Source organism: Salminus brasiliensis, chromosome 21 (genome assembly GCF_030463535.1).
Source record: "Salminus brasiliensis chromosome 21, fSalBra1.hap2, whole genome shotgun sequence".
Lineage (NCBI taxonomy): Eukaryota > Metazoa > Chordata > Actinopteri > Characiformes > Bryconidae > Salminus > Salminus brasiliensis.
Window position 1 is genome coordinate 366431 of NC_132898.1, and position 22500 is coordinate 388930.

Here is a 22500-nt window from a genome sequence, read left to right on the forward strand (position 1 = left end):
CCAGACACTGATCATAGATGTTCTGCTTATTATCTATGAATAATAAAATATATCTATTTTAATACTGTAATGTTTATCATTACCAGGCAGAGCACTGCTGATATTACTGAGTCTCTGACATCTGTCTGCCTCAGCTCCCACTGCTAATTAATGACAGTGCATCTATACATACATATACAGATCATATATAGATGATCAATATCAGTGTGCTATGTGCAGTGTTGAGCTGGTGGCTGCTCTATTTCTATAAATATTGATGCTGAAGACGATTGTTTACCTCTCCACACACTGCCAAACACACAGCCAAACACAGAGCCAAACACACAGCCAAACACACAGCCAACGGCTGGTGCAGGGCTGCAAACACTCAGCATCAGCAATGTGATGAAAAATGATGACAAATATGGGATGAATTGGCATAAATTAGGGGTTTTTTTTTAGGTGGAACGGAGCGTCTGGTGCTACTGCAATGCATACGCTTTGATTTGAGGCCTAAAGTCGTAAATTGGCTTCTCACACCGCAGCCTCTTATCGGATCTCTCCGTTCCACCTTAAATGGTGCGGCGGTTCCATGCCGGAGCCTCTGAATGCCTCTGGCGCCAGAATGGAACTGCCGCACCATTTAAGGTGGAACGGAGAGATCCGATAAGAGGCTGGCGACCGAGAAGCAAACGTTAGCTTCGCCTATGCGGTGATGTCCAGGGTAGGGAGCATGCATGGGCATCTGTGTAGGAAACATGGACCAGCACCGAACTCAGTTTCCCCTCAGAAACACTCATGTCGCCGTCCCCGGGCTCAGAGCCGAGCGCTTACCTCGTGTAGCATGCTCTCCGCGCTGCAGCTCCTAAATGCAGCTCATCAGGCGCAGCATCCAAACCCAGCCTGCCTCCTCCGGTCCGGATCGGCGCTGGTCGCAGTGCCCTCTCCCTCTGCACGGCGGCTCGCTGGGGGAGCTGTGATGTCACGGCGGGCTGAAGCTCTGAGGCTACACCTGACTGTACCTCCCGTCTATTATTCATACAGGGCTGAGTGACAGCCCGGAGACCTCCCAGACCAGCAGCAGAACACCACCTGAACTGCTGGAGGAGGTGTGAACTGGTTTCACTGGAACTATTATTATTATTATTACTATTATTATTATTACTATTATTATTATTATTATTACTATTATTATTATTATTATTATTACTATTATTATTACTATTATTATTATTATTATTACTATTATTATTACTATTATTATTATTATTATTATTACTATTATTATTATTATTATTATTACTATTATTATTACTATTATTATTATTACTATTATTATTATTATTATTATTACTATTATTATTACTATTATTATTATTATTATTACTATTATTATTATTATTACTATTACTATTATTATTATTATTACTATTATTATTACTATTATTATTATTACTATTATTATTATTATTACTACTATTATTATTACTATTATTACTATTATTATTATTATTATTACTATTATTGTTATTAATATTATTATTAGTAGTAGTAGTAGTATTACTATTATTAGTATTGTTATTATTATTTATTTGTATTTTAAAAACATCATTATTATCATTTTCGTTGCTTTTTTGTTGATGTTGTTTGATACACATTGATACATAACTAATAATAATAATAAACAGTTTACTTTTCACGGTTCTAGATAATCTTAAACGGAAAGGGTTCTACTGCTATTATGAGTTGAAGAACCCTTTTTTAACACATTCAATAAAACTTCATTTCAGTACTTTATAGAACCCTTTTTAGTCCAATATACACCCTAAACAAAAAAACATTCCACCAGTGTGCCAAGTTAAAGAACCCTATATAGAACCAGTTTTCACTACTGCATAGAACCTTTCTTCAATACTATACATAGAACCATTTTCAGTACTAGATAAACCCTTTTCAGAGCCTGTATCCAACCTCTTAGAAATGTATTTCTAAACTATTTTCAGTCTTATATAGAACCCTTTCAGTTCTACACAGAACCTACACTACTCTGGTTGTGGTTTGTTTGGATTGTTATTAATAATAATAATAATAATAGTGTGTGAGATTAGGGAGATTCTGATCACGCTTGTTCTGATCAGTCTGGATTTTCAGAAAATGATATCAAATGAATTGAATTGAATTTAGTTTAATTGAAGTGAAATTTGGGTTAGAGTGGGGCAGACATCAGGCTGGGGAGCACCTCTCACTGCACCATTTGAGCCCTAAAGAAGCTAACGTTATTAAAACACTGCCCCCCTGTGGTGAGCGTGTGTTACTGGCTGAGCGGCTCTGTTCAGGCTGCAGGAGGTGCTGAACCCTCCACAGCCAGCAGCTCCACAGATTCAGCACGTTCACACACAGACCTCCCAGCAGCTCCAGGGGGCGCTCAGCACAGGCCCAGCTGATGACCCTGTATCTGACCCGACTGTGAAGGCGTAACTGGTGCACCAGTTGTTCCTGAATTATTCCCAGTGGTGAGGGGGGGGGGCTGCACTATAAATCCAGGAGCCCGGCCCAAATCCGCAAATCTCTGAGCGACAGGCCGAGCCCGAGGTTCCTCTCACAATGGATGACATCTATAAAGCAGCGGTAAGAACCCTGGCTCCTCAGTAGATGTTCTTTGACGTGTGGTGGGTGCTGTGCGGTTCTGCTGTGAGAAACCTGCAGAACGTTTATTACTCTGTTTAATAAGAACATCACCTAATCTGCAAAGCGCCTCTTATAAAGGGTTCTGCAGAGGTCTTCAGTACAGAGGTTTAGAACCATGAGAAGCTCAGGTGGTTGTTTGCCTGGTTATAGGGTTCTCTGCATGGGTGGAAATGTATATGGTTCTTCTGTCATTACGAGTCGGTCCTGCCTATAGAGCCCGTGTGCACCCTGTTTTACACCCCGGTCATTTTCGGAGGGGCTGAAAGCGACTCTGTGAGGCTTTACAGTGGAAATGCTCCACCTTTACTGGGACTGTGCCTAAAACCCTTCATGCTCATCCGCAGGTGGAGCAGCTCACCGAGGAACAGAAAAGTGGTAAAGCTACACAAATCTCTTGCTCTAATAAGTGTGTGTGTGTGTGTGTGTGTGTGTGTGTGCTGAGCTTTAGGTTAGAAGGCTGGTCTGATGTTTTGTGGCTGCTCTCTCAGTTTTACTCTAAACATCAAAGGAAGGAGGGTTGACCGTCTCTAATTCAGTGCCTGCAGCGGTTCAACTGTAAAGGAAAGGGGGCGGTGGGTTAGACCGACGGCAGGTGGGGACTGAGCCTTTGTAACAATCAGTGTGTCCAAACTTTTGCACATTGATGTTGATACACTTTGATGATGTATAATATTTATTATTTTATGTTCTAAAATGACTGAATCAGGATTTCTTCTTCTTTATCTAGAGTTTTATCTAGAACGACCTAAACAAGTTCAAGCACATTGCCGTTAGCTTAGCGCTAACATACCACTAGAATCCCATAGGGGGGCTAGCAGAACTTAGCACTTAGCAGTTTTGATATTCATAGCCTGAACTGAAGGCTAATACTCAGGGTTCTAATAGTCAGGGTTCTAATAGTCGGGGTTCTAATACTCAGGATTCTAATAGTCAGGGTTCTAATAGTCGGGGTTCTAATACTCAGGATTCTAATACTCAGGATTCTAATAGTCAGGATTCTAATAGTCGGGGTTCTAATAGTCGGGGTTCTAATACTCAGGATTCTAATAGTCAGGGTTCTAATAGTCAGGGTTCTAATACTCAGGATTCTAATAGTCAGGGTTCTAATAGTCGGGGTTCTAATAGTCAGGATTCTAATAGTCAGGGTTCTAATAGTCAGGGTTCTAATAGTCAGGATTCTAATAGTCAGAGTTCTAATAGTCGGGGTTCTAATAGTCAGGATTCTAATAGTCTGGGTTCTAATAGTTAGGATTCTAATAGTCTGGGTTCTAATAGTTAGGATTCTAATAGTCAGAGTTCTAATAGTCAGGGTTCTGATAGTCAGGGTTCTAATAGTCAGGGTTCTAATAGTCGGGGTTCTAATAGTCGGGGTTCTAATAGTCAGGGTTCTAATAGTCGGGGTTCTAATAGTCAGGGTTCTAATAGTCGGGGTTCTAATAGTCAGGGTTCTAATACTCAGGATTCTAATAGTCAGGGTTCTAATAGTCAGGGTTCTAATACTCAGGATTCTAATAGTCAGGGTTCTAATAGTCGGGGTTCTAATAGTCGGGGTTCTAATAGTCGGGGTTCTAATACTCGGGATTCTAATAGTCAGGGTTCTAATAGTCTGGGTTCTAATAGTTAGGATTCTAATAGTCAGGGTTCTAATAGTCGGGGTTCTAATAGTCAGGATTCTAATAGTCAGGGTTCTAATAGTCGGGGTTCTAATAGTCAGGATTCTAATAGTCTGGGTTCTAATAGTTAGGATTCTAATAGTCAGAGTTCTAATAGTCAGGGTTCTGATAGTCAGGGTTCTAATAGTCTGGGTTCTAATAGTCAGGATTCTAATAGTCAGGGTTCTAATAGTCGGGGTTCTAATAGTCAGGGTTTTAATAGTCGGGGTTCTGATAGTCAGGGTTCTAATAGTCGGGGTTCTAATAGTCAGGGTTCTAATAGTCAGGGTTCTAATAGTCGGGTTTCTAATAGTCAGGGTTCTAATAGTCAGGGTTCTAATAGTCTGGGTTCTAATAGTCAGGGTTCTAATAGTCGGGGTTCTAATAGTCAGGGTTCTAATAGTTAGGGTTCTAATAGTCGGGGTTCTAATAGTCGGGTTCAGCTCTGCAGATCGTATCCTGCTGTGTGATACGAGGAGCTCTTGATAAGTTCAGATCTAGTCATCCCTCCTGACCCGGGTTCGACCTTATGAACTGCAGCATGTGACGCTGTCCGTCAGTCATCGCTGAACACGACCGCAGGGAGGAGATTAACCCCAGCAATTAACATACGAGTGTTTTACACCAGCCTGAACGTCTGTGTGGAGTCACCTCTCACTGGTGCAGAAATAAAAACTAGTCAATAAATGGATTGATTAACTGATTAACTGATTAAATGACTGATTGATTGATTGATTGGTTTTTGGATTATAAACTGTATACAGTATGAAGACCAGTTGTAATCCATGGCCAGCAGAGACACAACAAGATAATATAAAAATAGAATATATACACAGGATCAAAGGAGACGGAGATGTAGAAGGGTACACTGAAGGCTTTGTTGTGTGCAGAGTTTAAGGCTGCGTTCGAGGTGTTTGTGCAGGACGCTGAGGACGGCTGCATCAGCACTAAGGAGCTCGGCAAAGTGATGAGGATGCTGGGCCAGAACCCGACTCCAGAAGAGCTGCAGGAGATGATTGATGAAGTGGATGAAGATGGTAAATACTGGTGTCTAGTCTAGTGAAGTTGTACTGGTATAACCTTCATTAGAAAAAGCACTGACCAATAGAACAGGATGCCTGGGAGCAGCCATGATCACATGACCCTAAGGTCACCGGGCCCAATACTCAGCGTGGGCTAGAGGGGTATAAAGCCCCCCAGCATTGAGCTGTGGAACAGTGGAGGAACTGTGTTCTCTGGAATGATGGTGGAGGAGCTCCATCCAGTACTTTTGGGATGAGCAGGAGGGGCAGAACTAATCATCTAACATCTAACAACTGGATCTCATGGATGCTCTCACTCTTGTGAGACTGAATCCAATCAAACTCTCCTCACAGCAATGTTCCAACATTCAGTAAGAAGCTTCCCAGAAAAGGCTGTTACTGCAGTAAAGGGAGATAATCACCCTTAATTGTAGGAATAACACTGGAACATCAGGTGTCCACATACTTTTGGACATATAATTAACTGTATAGTCATAGTTTTTAATTATTTTTTTAAATAAGTATTTTAGTATTACATTGCTCTATCACATTCTGACTCCACAGGCAGCGGCACCGTGGATTTTGACGAGTTCTTGGTGATGATGGTGAGATGTATGAAGGACGACAGTAAAGCCAAGTCTGAGGAGGAGCTCGCTGACCTCTTCAGAATGTTCGACAAGTGAGTTCAGAGTAATACTGAGCTCCACTGTAGAGAAACTGACCCACTCTGACCTCTCTACAGAGGAGGTGAATGGAAGCAGGCGTCGGTCGCCATGACTACAACACAGATACACCCCATAATTTATCTCCTATCCAAACCCAGCAGTGCAGCTACACGAGTCTTCTGAGTTTTATATGGAGTGATGATGATGATGATGATGATGAAGGTAAAATAGTGAATAGAGAATCTGAACTAATGCAGTTTTCTTTAGGGACTACTTTCTGTAGCCGCACTACACCCTGCAGCATGTATCCCTCCACCGTTTTAATGATCTGGTTCTAAAAGCAGGTTCTAGAGCCGAACTCTTCTCAGAACTCTGGTAGAACAGTGTCTCAGGCATCAGGCAGCGTCTTCATCACCATTAGGTGAAGAACTTTCTGTGAGGAGCTTTTATTATGGAGGAGGTTATCTAGAACCTCCACTGTAGAACAGCTATGACTGGGGAGGTTATCTAGAACCTCCACTATAGAACAGCTCTGACTGGGGGGAGCGTATCTAGAACCTCCACTGTAGAACTCCAGCTCTGACTGGGGGAGCTTATCTAGAACCGAGCATTTCAAACCAAACCCCCCCAAACCTCCACTGTAGAACAGCAGCTCTCTTGTCCTCCACTCAGGAACAGAGACGGGTACATCGACATGGAAGAGCTTCGGGCCATGCTGGCGTCCACAGGAGAGGCCGTTAGCGAGGACGATGTTGAAGAACTGATGAAAGATGGAGACAAGAACAACGACGGAAAGATAGATTACGATGGTATGTTTATGTTTACGTTTGGAACATTTATGACCACAGTGACTAAAGGTGCCCAGACTTTTGCATGCATCACTGTAGACAAATGATATCAAATATCAAATGATATAAGTAGTTATCGACTTATTTAGGTCTACCTTGTAATTCACTCACTCACGTTGAGCAGGCTGAAGACTGTCCAGAAGAGGGTGCTGTTAGCACTCAAAGTGGTGCTTCGCATCAGTGACACTGTGGGCCCTATTTTAGCGATCTTTCGGCGAGCCATCATCCGAGCACCGCCGGTGTATCGCTATCGTAACAACGGGAAAAGTTCGCTCTGCGACGCTCAAAATTTGCAAAAGTCGTGTACTGAGTCTCTTAAATAATTACGGGTGTGTTTTTGTGGGCGTAACGTGCAGTAATAAACCAATCAGCGCGTCGCTCGCCGTTCCCTTTAAGAGCCAGGTGCGGTTTGTCTGACTTTGGCGGACTGATATTTCAGTGGTGTAAAGCGTGAGGGGGTGTACGAGAGCAGGGCTGCACCCGCCTGTGTTGACAATTCACTGCCAAGATAGCAATGACCGTCTGACCGTTGACGTCTGTCTAGGCTGTTTTCGGTCAGGGGAGCTCCTGTGTTTTCTGTTGCCGAGATCCACAGCAATACTGCAGAGATACTGCACCTCATTTCGAGACCACCGCGCCCATCGGTGTGGGTATATTTGCAAGCAGTGTTGCTGTTTGAATGTGAAAATAGGCGTGAGAATAGATGCAATGACTTGCTAATGATGTCTAATTGGACTTCTTGCTATTTCAGAGTTCCTGGAGTTCATGAAGGGAGTGGAGTGAAGTGCAGGACGGCCAGAAATGAAATATACGACGTGTTGAGACGTGTTATAGTGTGACGTTTTGTATGACACTGAATAAAAGCTTTCAAAATGTTCTTTAAATGCAATGTTTGGTCATTTAGTCTCAATGCGGCTTTTGGAATTTTCCATTCCACCTTAAATGGTGCAGCTGTTACATTCTGGCGCCATTTAAGGTGGAATGGAAAATTCTAATAACTCAGTTTTGGGCCTTATAGTTCCACTGGACCACCGTGATTCTGGAAACCACCTTCACAGCATCACTCAGTAAAGCTCGCTGGAGACCAGTTGAACTCTGTGAGCCTCCTCCTCGCCGTTGGGATTAGCACAGTTGTCCAGCTATTTGCAGACCAAGTGAAGACAGGACTGGATCTAACTGCAGCGAAGCGTCCCTGCTCAAGTTCACTGCTCCTCTAGAAGGTCACAACAGGGTCAACGCATTGTGTAAACATCAGATCATAACGTCAGATCACAAGAGATGCTAAGCTAATGATGCCAACAGACACTGGACCTCGACTGTCAGGATTTATCAAAAAGCCTGAGAAGCTGGAACTACTTTCTGGTCCTCATAACGTCCCGCTCTGACTGTACCCTCAGAGCGGAGTGCAGTGGACGGAGTGAGGTGAAGGTGGTTCCTGTTCCTCCAGCGTTCGTCAGCTCTGCAGATTTATAGACTAAAGCTCTTGGGTTTATAGACTATAGGAAAGTCCCACCGTCTCCTAAACCACATTCGTCTACCAGCTAATGAAGATCTGGAGGAGCTCTGAAAGACGGGTGTTTAGGTGGAAACATAGGATTTCAAAAAAGCCAGAACTTTTAAACTGTCCTAAACTAATATTTTACATTTTAGCATTTTTATATTAGTTATTTAAAACTTCTCTGAGGGCGAAGCGTCTGCTACAACTTTTAACTACTAAAAATTAATGACTGTCTGAAAAGCAAGCGATGGAAGCACACAGTAAACTTCCAGGACTGGGCTTCAGTCCTGAACTCCTACAATAAGAGGTTTTGTTTTGGGGACAGAGGCCCCAGAGGCCCCGTTCACCTGCTTACACCCAGAGACCAGTATCTGAACTGTCTCCTGATCAGATTTCAGCACCAGTGTTTACACTGGGTACTCTAATGCACCTATAGTCACTCTGATTGAAATTCGCTCGCTGTGCAGCCTCTCTGCGACTGTTTTGGTAGTCTGGTCTCGGAGAGGGAGGTGATTACACTGCTATGACGTGGCTGAACCGTACCTTACTTGCACCGGAGGCTAAAGCAGTACTAGCTCACAGATTCATTTAAACATTTTCACTGAATGCTGCGCCATCAATATGACTGATAAAACTGTGCTTCTATTGATTAAAAGATTTCCTGACTGTTCCAAAGGTAAGAGCTGTACGCAGGTTAGAAGTGCATGCTTAGAGTGAATGAAATGAGAAAACGAGATTCTAATTAACAAAGCATGGCTTTATTGTGGATGGTATAAAGTCCTTCTGCAGTCTCTGTACACCGTCAACTCTCCAACACTTCTTATTTGGGTGCCTCCTTCTTTGCAATGGTCTTCAACCCCTTTTTGTTGTGTTTCTTGGCAAAGCGCATGTTCCTCAGGAACTTGGGATCAACCTGTTGAGAAAAAGAAACCCACGAGTCAGAATTTAATACAATTAGACTGAAGGCAAATTAACCCTCATGTTCGCCTGCATTCCCTTACTACACCAGTTCCTGACCATCAGAGCAACACAGACAGGTTAACTTATTGACTTTTCTACACTACAGCTTAACTTCAGCTCCCAGAACTCCCCCCGCTGAAGGTCAAATCTACTGAATACTCAAACTGGCTTATTTACGGCAGTCATGATTAATCACAGCAGCCTCAGTCTCCACAGTACGGACTAGTAATCACACGCAACACCAATGACCATTTGATATCATGGCAACCAGCCACCAACACCTAACCAGCCAGGGCTGCTCAGAATGGCATAAACGTCAGGACTCCTCCAGAAGCACAGACGACATCCACAGCATGTTCAGAAACACAGCGCCGGGACGCCCTTTACAAATAACCTACCAATCACCCAGAATGCCACAGAAACAACCCGGCCACACCCCCTCACCAGGCGGGTCATGTGATCATCACTGTACTAAATAAATATGACGCTTTCCTGAGGATCCCGAGGACATCGTTACTGACCAACTGCGGGTTTCAGAGCCAGAGAGGGTAAAACCAACAGTGTGGGTTAAAGTGGGTCAGTGCTGGTGTGTTGGGTTTCCTCTAAACCCAAAACTGTTATACCATTCCACACACACACACACACACACACACACACACACACACACACACACACACACACAGGATTGTGGGGGGGCACGCAGCACAGCTCAGCTCTTACAGAGAGACTACAGTCACGCTAAATGGACACTCAGACGTGATCATCTCTCATCTACAGGTTCTGAAGGAGACGTCGGGGAAGCGATGCTCAATTTACCACATTTACAGGATCAGAGATGGAAAACCCCTTAAACACCCTTTTAACTTCATCTAACGCCCTCTTGTCTCACTGCTTCCAGCAGCTCAGCGTCGAAGCTCGAGGGTTTCTGGTATTTGGGTCCACCAACACCAGCTCCAGATGTTCTGAGAACTGATCACGTCTGTTACACATCTCTCAGCTTCTTCAGCTCTTGTTACCTTTACTACTTTTTTAATTGATCCCCTGTCCTCTTTATTGTTGTGTAATTTTCCTTTAGTTTAATACTGTAAATAATCTGCTGTTACTCGTCATGCGTGTTGCTCTCACTCAGACAGATTCCTTGTATGTGTAAAACACTTGGTGAAATAAAGAGATTCTGATTCAGTGGAGAAACTCTGGATGTGCTGAACAGCGTGACTGCAGACGGGAGGTCAACAGAAGCAGCCAATCCTACACTACCGGACGCCAACCGAGGTTTACTACATGGTACATGAGGGCCGTAGAGCGGTCAGGTGAAGCAGCCGACAGGTAGAGTATCAGTGAAGGGACGCAGGTGAGCGAGGGCAGGGCCGAGCAGGTGAACTCACCCCCTTCAGAGACTCGTAGCGGTGGGTCCGGGGCTTCTTGATGCCATTTCTGTGCCACTTACGGGCTGCAGGGATAAACACAACAGGGGACAACGTATAAATACATCAATCCCGATCACTCCACACACACACACACACTCACTCACTCACTCTCTCTTACACACACACACTCTCACACACACACACACTCACTCACTCTCTCACACACACACACACACACTCTCACACACACACACACACTCTCACACACACACACACACTCTCTCACACACACACACACACACTCACTCACTCTCTCACACACACACACACACACACACACACACACACACACACACACTCACTCACTCACTCACACACTCACACACTCCTGAATCTGCAGGGCAGGAATACTCACACTGGTTGTGGGTGGTGTGGTTCTTAGACTTTGCCATTTCTACTGAAGCTGTCTGTGAATAAGAGAGGAGATCAGAGGAGATCAGAGATCAGATGCTGCACTGTTTAAACTGGACCGGAACCTCAGCCTGACCCAACAGTAACCCACTACAGCCCTGACTCTCTCACTGATGTTACAGCCCTTCAGATCAGACATTAATCAGTTAATCGAGGAATTAATGGGTTTCTGGAGCTGTGCTCTGCGCAGCGGCTCTGGACGGGCTGCAGTCCGGACCGCAGGGCTGAAGAGGACAGTCTAAAACACACTTTAACCCCTAAAACCCGCTTCAATTCCCCACTGCTCGAGCGCGACCCGCCCTATTAAACATTTCAGAAGAAGAAAATCGGGCTGAAGTTAAACTCAGACGGAGGATTAAAGCAGATTTCACAGAAAAGAAGAGGCGGATTTTCTACCTGCTACCCGAACAGCACGACAACAGGAAGAGAGAGAGCGCAGAGGATTGTGGGAAATAAAAGTCCTCCGGGGAGAAGCCGCGCGGAAGGAGAAAATGGCGCCTCAGAAACCCCCCAAACCCCTAAACCCCCCCCAAACCCCCCTAACCCCCCCCCAAACTCCCCTAAACCCCCCCCAAACTCCCCCCAAACTACTGTATTTATTTATTTCTATTTTACTAAATTTATTTCGTTTGTTTTTATTTTTTATTTTATTTGAATTGTGTATTTATTTATTTCTATTTTACTAAATTTATTTCGTTTGTTTTTATTTTTTATTTTATTTGAATTGTGTATTTATTTATTTCTATTTTACTAAATTTATTTCGTTTGTTTTTATTTTTCTGATTGTAGTAATTATGTAATAGTATAACGTGAATGTGCTTATTACTGCTGTATTGTCTTTGGGGTGTGTGTGGGGTGTGTGTGGGGTGTGCTGATGTAGGGTCTGTCTGGGGCGGGGGGGTTGGGGGGGTAAAGGCACACACACACACACACACACACACACACACACACACACACACACACACACACACACACACACACACACGCTGGCAGTGGTTGTTCTGCCCGAGTCCAGCAGAGGTCGCTGTTACTCCGCTTGTGCCTCAGTTCCGAGCTGTGAAGGTTTCAGTGCTTCATTCAGTGAACCCGTGTGGATGGTTCCTTATGTACAAATGGTTCCACACAACAACAGAAAGAGTTGCGGTACTCCTATCCAGTTCTGTGAATGCAGAACCCTTCTTGTGTAGACTGATAGGAACCAAATGAGTCATCATCTCCATCTTTCAGAACTGAAGGTGGTGCAGATGAGGTTCCGTCCTGTTCTCCTTGTGTTTAATGAAGTGTGTAATTAACACAGCATCCTAACGAGCGACCCGAGAGGTGTAGTGGAATGAATCTAATGGATGAGACTCCGCCCCTTCCGGGTTTACCATGTGATGTTCAGCAGCTCAGAGCACGACCTGCCCCCCACCCCCTGTCTCCAGCTCTCCCTCATCCATTACACCTCCATCCAGTGCCCTCGTGCTCTCTCCTCCTCTGCTCTGAACCGTGGCTGAGCTGAACTGAAGGCCGAGGCCTCGCGTTCCCTCCGTGTCCTATATTTAGATCTCCTGCAGCACGGCGGCAGCCCCGGCTCTTCCCAGCGGCGTTTAGGGGATTCAGGACGGTCTCAATTTAGATCCTCGGACCACCCCACCGAGCACAGTGTCAGAATCATGATTCTCACAGATTCAGCGCTGTTACGCCTCACACACGCAAACACACACCCCACACACCCCACACACCGCCGACCCGCCTGGCTATTCGGTTCCTTCAGCTTTGACTGATGGAGAACCTTTGAAGGCCGCAAAACGTGATATCTTCTAATCATCTAATAATCCCACATTTCATAAGAATTTATAAAGTATTCCTTAATTTAACTGAGAACCTTTAGAACCCTGAAGATGCAGCAGTTTCAGTTTTCAGTAATGTCAGGGGTTCTGCTAAACATCAGGTTCTCCTGATCTGTTCACGTATAAATGAGCAGATCCAGTTCTGATCCTTTGTTTTTGCCACTGTGTAAGAGCTCCAGCCTGCAGCAACCAGGTGATTTAGTAAATGAGATATGTATTTGTCAGTTATGTAAGTTTCCATCGAGGTTCTAAACCAATTAAAGGTTCTCTTTAGAACCACATGTTCCTTCTCTATGCCTAAACCAGCGCTGAACAGCAGCTCCAACCCAAAGGAGAAGAGGCCCTGCTGGTGCTGCTTAATGTCACTGCTAACGTAACAAGTGCTGATTGGCTGAAATTCTGAACTACTGAGTGCTGATTGGGTGGTATCCAGGTTACTGAGTGCCGATTGGCTGCCATCCTGACCACTCAGTGCTGGTTCTGTACCTCTCAGTCTGAGTGGAGACGTTCAGCAGAGGAGCGAGTTCAGCTGATCTTCAGAGCCTCAGAGCTCCAGCCTCTCTCTCTTACGTAATCACTGCCTTGGGGTGTAAAGCCAAGCATCACATGGTCTATATGGCTGAGCTGCACACACACACACACAGACACACACACACACACACACACACACACACACACACACACATACCCTCATGCTTTCATCTTCCAGATCTTCCAGATCCTCTACACAGCAGAAGCTCTTCAGATGTAACCTGTGTAAGTCTGATGTTATGAGCAGATGTCTGGGAGGATTCTGGAGTTCGAGGCGTGTTTAGATGAAAGGTGCACTCCGTTCTCCGAGGTCAGCCGAGTGCTTTGTTTTTTAGATACACTATATGTCCAAATGTTTGTGGACACCCCTTCTAATGAATGCATTCAGCTGCTTTCAATTGTTAAATGGCTGACATAGACGTGCAAATGCAGACACACACAGAGAGACAGAAGTACTGCCAATAGAATAGGACTCTCTGGAGCAGATCAACATCATGACCCTATTGGCTCCATGCTGCCTAACGCCAGGCGTGGACTAGAGGGGCATAAAGCCCCCCAGCATTAAGTTGGGGATGATGAGGTGGGGTGGTAATCATCATCTAACATCCTGACCTCACTAACGCTCTTGTCTCTGAATGTTGGACAGTAGAGACAGTTACTCCAACAGAAGCAGGAGAAACTCTTTTAATACCCTTGATTTCAGAAGAAACAGTGTCCCAACACTTTTGTCCATGTAGTGTATTAGGCCTGCCATGGTAAATCCAGTACCTAACCAGACTTATATGTCTACAGCTGTCAAGCATGAGGACGGATGGATCATGTTTGGGGCCTGTGCTGCAGTCAGTGGCCTGGGGAACATGGATTCAACGAAACAGCAGGAAATTCAGCCTCTGTAAAAAATCTGAAGATGATGCGAGGAAGGCTTCTACAGCAGCCGAGTCTGCACGTCCCCACAATACAGCCACAGTCAGTGGTTCTGCAGCTCCTCCTGCTTTGAGTCAGTCGTCTCAGTGTAATCACGAGGCCGATATGGACGGCCCGCTGTCTCTCAGGCATATTAACACCATCCGTCTGCAAACACACGCCCATAACAATCTTTCAGTGCCTCCTTAAACTAATAACGGAAATAAAAGCCTTGCCCGGAGTTTCAGCCGTCGACTGATGCATTCTGCACACAGCTTCAGCATCAGGTGGTCAGAAGTGGTCCAGTCGTCTTCTCTCACTGATGATGACAGAGCATTATTACAGTGCAATTCTGCAAATAATATACAATAGCGGGTTGGCTGTCGCGCTGTGGGCAGTGTTTACTCTTCAGAGCTAAAAATAGAAGCTCATCAGGTGTGCAAACTGCTTTATGAGGCTTTCAGTGTGATTTAAAAAGGGCAGAGCAGCCCCCCGACTGAGGCTCTGCTTTTACCAGGACATGCAGCATGCAGGGTGTCCAGGCCTGCGCAGCCGTATGCAGTTTTAACCCCATCCACTCATGCAGATCTGGAAGTACGAGTGTGCGAACGGTCATTAAAGACGCTCGCGGTCTTTAAATGCAGACTGAAGACCCTCCTCCTGAGTGTAGTGTGTGTGAAGCACTGTGGTCTCCATATGGGCCTTTGTATTTAGTGAAGCTCCTCTGTAGGTCACTCTGGATGGAAAGTAAAAATCCGGCCCAGGGTTTTGTTGCTGCAGCTTAGCTGGCTTTGTGCATGAGGTACGACACAGAATAGCCAATCAGATGAGAGCTCATTTACATATTTTAGTTGTAAAGGTACAGGAAGAAGAAATAAACAAACTAAAAGAGGTTGTGTGGAAAAATCTGGTCCAGGATTTTGTTCCAGCTGCCAGGGCAGCTCTGCTGCAGTATAGCTGCCCTGGCAGCTGGAACAAAGTCCTGGACCGGATTTTTCCATTCTGCCCCTGAATTTTCCATCTCTAACTATAATTCCCTTCTGTTTTTGGGACTCAAACCTCTACAAATCACAAGCAAACTTATTGGTCCTTCCAGTGTTGGGTCCAACTCTCCTGCTTGGCTGTACTGCTGGTACAAACGTGGGCCAAACTGAAATAATATGGATTCAATTTGGCCTTGCATGCAATATTCCAAGTGCTAAAACATATTAAGCTCTCAAATTTGACAAATGCATTCATAAGGACTGCGGCCGGCGCTCAGGACGATGCTGGGAATCGTCTCCATTTCTCCATGGTGTGCTGAAATTGCACTTCAAAAGACCCTTTGCTCCCGAGACGCCGCGGCAGCTGCCAGCTCATGTATATTTGATTGGAGCCAGAGGTCTGTTAACTCTTCTGCTGCAGCTTAGGTTTGTGGCCGAGGCTCGTCGCCTCAGGAAGCAGTACAGATGGCGCGTCCGCTCCAGACTGGTGACTTTTTAAAGGTTAAAAACTAAAGTGGAGGGAAATAAAAGCATATCATTACTGTGTGGAATCTCCCACATTCAGTCGAACCCAGGCAGAGATGCTGGGGGGACATTACGAGCACGCGTCCTCGGTTTTGGGCTGAGGAACGCCCCCGCTGCTCCGATCTCGGCACATGTGGCCCGTGTTATGAGACTGTTTACTCTGTGTATTGTGTCATATTACAATAAGTCCCCTGAGTAGCGGGACTAAGCCGTGTTCTGAAGGATGAGAGAGTGGCGAGGGGGAGAGGGGCATTTGGAAGTCATTAAAAGCCAGGCTTCTGTAATCAGGGCCTGGAGCCCTTCGCTTTCTTCTTTAATCAAAGCCTTGTAAAAGCAGCGCCCCACATACCCACACTGCCATGCCCTGTTTTAGACCTTTGCCTGCTGTGGCTGCCTGCGTGCCAGGCTCAGAGGGGATCTGTTGCCACCAACATAAACACACACACACACACACACACACACACACACACTTATCACTCCCTTAAAGCTCAGTCAGAGTCTGGTTTGGGGGTCCGGTGTGAATCTGAGCTCCACTGTAGAGAAACTGACCCACTCTGATCTCTCTACTGTGGAGGTGAATGGAAGCAGGCGTCTGGTTTCTGAGTTTTATATGGAATGATGATGATGATGATGATGATGATGAAGATGATGAAGGTAAAATAGTGAATAGAGAATCTCAATTAATGCAGTTTTCTTTAGGGACTACTTTCTGTAGCCGCACTACACCCTGCAGCATGTATCCCTCCACCATTTTAATGACATTTTATTGGCTCATATCATCAAAACCCTTTTTTCTTCACCAATTCTTTGGTGATGTCACCAAAATATACCAGCCTATTCAGCCAACAGTAATAATTAGGCCAGATTGCCTAATTAATGAGGCTCAACAAAGGCTGTCCAATCAGAAGAAAGCTGGGCTTAAAGGCACAGTTACAACAACAGCCCTGTTTCCCATTAAAGCACTGACCAATTGAAAACGCTCTGGAGCAGCCGTGATCACATGACCCTAAGGTCGCAGTGCCCTGTGCACTAGTGAGGACTAGAGGGGTGTAAAGGCCCCGGTATTGACCTGTGGAACAGTGGAGCTGTGGGGTCAGGAGGTTGGAGAGGCAGGACTGATCATCCAACATCAGAACCTGACCTCACTGATGCTGGCCTCACTCTCCAGGGCTGAAAGCAATCACCTCCTCCTGGAGTAAAGGGCACAACACCCTGTCAACCCTTCAGTGTGAGGAGGACCGCTGGAGGAGGAGCAGGTGTACCAGTGATCCTATTCAGGCCGTCTCCTTCCTCTCTAATCCGGGGCGAGGGAGAGCCTGCTGTGGCTCCGTAAGAAGTGCTTGACATTCCCCATCCTCCATCCCAGAATATCTGGGCTTCCCACGCGGTGGAGGGCCGTGTCATGTGCTGCGCGCCAAGCGCTCGAGGATTGTTCAATGGCACTCTGTACTGCATGCTAATGCGCAGCCTCTCTCCAGCCCGGCCTGCTCCGCATTCAGCTCCCACGGCGCCACTCAGCCTCGGCTCCTCATTGGCCGGCCGCCGGCCCTGCAGTGCGGGGGCGGAGCCACGGGCCTACGAGAATGGAAAGCAGCAAGGAGGGGCTGGGGAAAGAGGGGGGTGTGGCCAGGGCTGGCTGCAAGGGAAGATGAATGAAGGCAGATGACTTGAATGAGCGCCAGCTGTCTCTGAGCATCAGGGACTGGCACTGCCAGGGCTGGGGATGGCGCGAGTGGGGCTCCGGCACGAGGTGTGTGACTCATTCGCTCACTTATACCCTCAAACACACACACACACACACACACACACATACACACACACACACACACACACACACACACACAGTATTATCCCTGAGGCAGTGCTGGGTACAGCCACAGATATACATCAAGAGACCTGGATAGCTGATGACATCACTCTACACACAGAGTAAAAGTAGTTCCGGCTGAATACTAAATACGCCACGCTAAATGTACTCAGTACAATATTCACAGTACAGTATGATCACAGAGTTTTTACGGAGAAGCCTGAGACACGGTTCTACCAGAGTTCTGAGAAGAGTTCGGCTCTAGAACCTGCTTTTAAAATCAGATCATTAAAATGGTGGAGGGATACATGCTGCAGGGTGTAGTGCAGCTACAGAAAGTAGTCCCTAAAGAAAACTGCATTAGTTAAGATTCTCCACTATTTTACCATCAACATGATTCTGGGTTTGGATAGGAGATAAATTATGGGCTGTATCTGTGTTGTTGTAGTCATGGCGACCGACGCCTGCTTCCATTCACCTCCACTGTAGAGAGATCAGAGTGGGTCAGTTTCTCTACAGTGAAGCTCAGATTCACACCGAACCCCCAAACCCGACTCTGACTGAACTCAGCTCTCTCTCTGAGTTGGGTGAAGTTCCCCTCTAAGTGAGGAAAGTGCCTCTTCTTGAATGACCTGGGAACAGAAGCTTTACTAGACGGATCTTTTAGTACTGAAAGTAGAGAGAGGAGGGAGGAGACGCTCCAACCTGTGAGATAATCAGCGTATGGGCTGAGGGATTAAGTTATATAAGGCACTGCTGGTGACTCATGCTGTCTGTCACACACACACACACACACACACACATATATATATATATCGTATATTAATCTAGCCATATTGAGCAATCACTCTCCCACTCGCTGGGACGGTCTGCTGCTGCTGCTGACCCACTTTTGGTTCTGACAGCTTTGCACTGCCTTCGACCTCATGCCCGAGCAGCACCTCTCTAACCCAGGGCCTTACAGTATGACGGTACAGTCATTAGAGGCGACTTGTGGAATCTGTGCACCTAGAGAGCACCCTGTGAGTACACCAGGAGGGGACAGACCACCAAATAATAAAACTTTACACTCAGGTTCTTATTCTGAGATTATTGTTTCTAATATAAAAACTGTAATCAATTACAAATAAATGCCATTCCAATACATACATGTGTGTATATATACACTATATGTCCAAATGTTTGTGGACATCCCTTCTACTGAATGCATTCAGCTACTTTAAGCTGCACCCATTGCTGACACAGATGTACAAATGCACACACACAGCTTGTCTACTCCCTGTAGAGAAGAAGTACTGCCAATAGAATAGGACTCTCTGGAGCAGATCAACATCATGACCCTATTGGCTCCATGCTGCCTAATAATGCCAGGCGTGGGTCATGAGGGGTATAAAGCCCCCCAGCATTGAGGAGCTGTGGAGCAGTGGAGGAACTGTGTTCTCTGGAATGATGGTGGTGGAGCTCCATCCAGAATGCTCCTCCAAAATCTAGTAGAAAGTCTTCTTCTCTGGACAGTAGAAAATATCTGTAAAATATCTTTCTTGATCTGCTGAGTCTGGACGTCTTGAGCTGACCGGTCTGCAGTAGGAACCCTGTCTGGGACAGTCTGTTTAAGGGTCTTTTGTAATCCAGACTAATTTAATTAATTAGATGACCCCTTTAAAGGGAGCTGCTGCTCATGACAAGAAACATCCCTATAAACTTCACGTCTCACAGCGAGAGCAGTGCTTCCATCTCCCGTCTGACAGTTCATTCATCTCCTGACGGCTGTTAGATAACAGAGAGAGGGAGCCAATGGCCTGAGCTCGTACTGGTTTGTTCTCAGCCCTGATTGGCTGCTCTGGGAATGGATACTGCATTGGGAACTGCGTGGGTGTGAAAGGTGAAAAAGGAGATAATACTGGATAATAAAAGCCCTCAGAGCGTAGCATGAAGGAACACGGTTTGAGAGTCAGGAGATCCTCTCTAGCTTCAGTGCAGGTCGTAACCTGTGAGTGTCAGAAACGGTAGAGCGCTGACGCCCTTTCCTAAACGCAGTAACGAGTCGAGCGAGGGCTGTCCGACAAGGCCAGGCTGAACTGAATATGCTGAAGAATTCATTCCACAGTGAACCACGTCTTCAGTTCAGCACTGAAGCGAGAACAACATCATCCCACGGAGCAGAGCTCGGCGAAGGGGGCAGGGGACGGGTCTCGCCTGTGGCTGAATTCTAGATACGCTGACCATCGCTAAGAATAGCTACACAGTGCTCAAAAGAATGGGTTTGGGTAGTTCAGCTGCCAACAATGGCATCTCAGCAAGTAGAATGATCCTAAATCTATTACTCATTACTCAATATTACTCCTTTTAAGAGGAAAAGCCTGAACAGTGGCTGTAACTGTATGTATATATATATATACAGGGTCTCCACACCTTATTGTACTGGTTGCAGTGGCGGTTCTGTCGGCACATCTCTACATATGCTCCTATTTACAGAAATCCATGTCTCCATCACCAGTCTGATGATGATTTGCCCTATTTACAGTGAGCATTGTTGTGATGTTTGATGGCATATGACCAGTAAACACTTTGTAAACAAACAGAAGTCAGTCTACAGTCTCTAGACTCACAGCCAGAGACGGCCACCCAAGAAACCAGATGTTGGTTCAGAGGTTCAGAGAAAACCCCGTGGGCCATCAGCCGTGACCTGTGAGCCTCTCTGAACATCTTTATACCAGGAAATGAGCTTAAAATAATGAAGAGAGGATCTTCAGGGTTTTCCCACATTAACAACACAACAGTAAAACTGAACTCAGGGTAATTACCTACAACTCACCTGGAAAACTCGATAAACAACGCAGAAGAGAGGACGAGAAAGGATGTGGTATTTGGTCAGGCTGGAGATTTACTCAAAAATGAAAGTGGAAGTTCTGGAGGCCTTACGTTCTCAGAACTCTCAGATTAGATCATTAATAAACTTTCATAACATCTCAGAGAAGCATCTGCTGCAGTCCAGCCAACACAGTTACACAGTCGAGAGATGGACAGTAGTTCTCATTATATTATTGCTTATTGTCTAGTAAACGTATAGCAACCATCTGGTACACCATAACAACCACCTAGCAAAACATTGCTGTAGGACAATGTAGAAAACGGCTCTTTAAGAAGTCAGGCTGTCATTTGCAGGACTGTGAGCAGAATGCAGAACTTATTTAAGGTGGGACAGAAAATTGAAACAAAAGGCCAGCGTTAGCGCCTTAACATCTCCAGTCTCACACATCGTCCACCCCATTGGTCCAAACAAGCAGCAGCGGTATTATAACACCCCTCAGCATTCAACACCATGATTAGTGCCCGCAAAACACAACACCTACCCACGCGCCGAGCATCTCACTGCTGTTGGAAGAACTAAGGAAGGAAGGAAGGTGGGCTAGCAGTCTAGCGGATGGGTAGAGGAAGAAGGGGGGATGTCTGGTGACTGGAGCTGTCAGGAGGAAGGATGACTCAGAGGTGTGTTCATGACAGCAGCTACAGATTACAGGGTTTAGGCCTCCACTTCCCTTCCCACAACCGCCGTCGCCCACGTAGGGCGTGTGGGCCTGACAGCTCTAAAAACAGAGCCCAGATTTCCTCTCTGAAACGCTTCAGCCTGGGATTTCAAGAGAAGACGGTGAAGCCGGCTCATGCAGGTCTAACAGCACAGTCGTGATCCCTGGCTGTGATCTCAGTACCTTGGCCTGGGCGACTCGTCAGGTCGGGTACGGAAGAAGGAGCTTCATCTGATTTTATCGTCGCAAATCAAGGTCACTTCATTTCACGCCTTTAAAGCAGCAGTTTATTAAAAAGGAGACCGGATTCAATATACCAGCTTCTACATGCTGAGGATCTGATGTGTGCCTCCTTACTTTACAATGGGACAGACTAGGCTAACCGCTGACAGTGGTGGTGAATGAAATCAGGCATCGGCCTCCAGCACTACAACATAAACCCTAACATAGCCTAGAGAGTTTAATCTCCTATCCAAACCCACCAGTGCAGCTACACGAGTCTTCTGAGTTTTATATGGAATGATGATGATGATGATGATGATGAGGGTAAAATAGTGGAGAATCTCCACTAATCCAGTTCTCTTTAATCCAGTTCTTACTTTCTGTAGCTGCACTACACCCTGCAGCATGTATCCCTCCACCATTTTAATAATATGATTCTAAAAGCAGGTTCTAGAGCCGAACTCTTCTCAGAACTCTGGTAGAACCGTGTCTCAGGCATCAGGCAGCGTCTTCATCACCATTAGGTGAAGAACTTTCTGTGAGGAGCTTTTATTAGAGCTTCAGACGTCTGCTTCCCTTCACCTCCACTGTAGAACCACAGCTCTGACTGGGGGAGATTATCTAGAACCTCCACTGTAGAACTCCAGCTCTGACTGGGGGAGATTATCTAGAACCGAGCGCTTCACACCAAACCCCCCTATTGTTTACAGCTGAACCTTGTAATTACGCAGGGAATTTTGGAAAATGGGTGGAATTCCCCGTTAATAATATCAGAGGCCTAGCGTGACAAGCTCCTTTCTAAGTGAACTGGACCACAGGTTGTAGAAAAAGGAACCCTCCTTCCTCTTTCTCAGCGTTCGCTCACGTCTGTGTTCTGCTTCAGAAGGTGAATCATTTTCTATAGAAATTTCCTTCAGAACATTTCTAAACCCGCTTCCCTCTTCTCCAGAGGACCGCAGTCCGTTCTGCTGAGACCTCAGCTCTTGTTTACTGAACAACCTCTCGTACTCAGAGAGAGAG

At 45.8% G+C, this 22500-nt stretch overlaps 2 protein-coding genes across 3 annotated transcripts in view; one reads left to right on the plus strand and one right to left on the minus strand.

Moving 5' to 3' along the window:
- The first annotated feature begins 2583 nt into the window (after nucleotides 1–2583).
- LOC140542776 (troponin C, slow skeletal and cardiac muscles-like) lies at nucleotides 2584–7637 on the plus strand. The gene is made up of 6 exons (XM_072665705.1): nucleotides 2584–2607; nucleotides 3012–3042; nucleotides 5210–5356; nucleotides 5906–6020; nucleotides 6679–6815; nucleotides 7606–7637. The coding sequence occupies exons 1-6, from the start codon at nucleotides 2584–2586 to the stop codon at nucleotides 7635–7637; spliced, it is 486 nt and encodes a 161-aa protein (XP_072521806.1).
- A 1451-nt stretch (nucleotides 7638–9088) lies between these two features.
- The window catches only part of rpl29 (ribosomal protein L29), a 210900-nt gene continuing 197488 nt past the window's right edge, over nucleotides 9089–22500 (minus strand). Inside the window, exons 1-4 of one of the 2 annotated variants that reach the window (XM_072665674.1) lie at nucleotides 11547–11602; nucleotides 11095–11146; nucleotides 10698–10762; nucleotides 9089–9265 (exon numbers count right to left, since the gene is read on the minus strand). In XM_072665674.1, the coding sequence (XP_072521775.1) occupies nucleotides 9173–9265; nucleotides 10698–10762; nucleotides 11095–11131 (195 nt within the window). In that variant the 5' untranslated portion in view covers nucleotides 11132–11146; nucleotides 11547–11602 and the 3' untranslated portion in view covers nucleotides 9089–9172. Of the gene's footprint in view, nucleotides 9266–10697; nucleotides 10763–11094; nucleotides 11150–11546; nucleotides 11603–22500 lie in introns of those variants that run through there. The other variant, XM_072665675.1, reaches the window with a different exon arrangement.

Excerpts from the sequence above, each read along its gene's own strand:
- LOC140542776 (XM_072665705.1), top strand. The coding sequence starts at position 2,584 with ATGGATGACATCTATAAAGCAGCG. Across the intron at positions 2,608-3,011 it reads ATGACATCTATAAAGCAGCG|GTGGAGCAGCTCACCGAGGA; the intron begins GTAAGAACCCTG and ends GCTCATCCGCAG. Across the intron at positions 6,021-6,678 it reads CTCTTCAGAATGTTCGACAA|GAACAGAGACGGGTACATCG; the intron begins GTGAGTTCAGAG and ends TCCTCCACTCAG.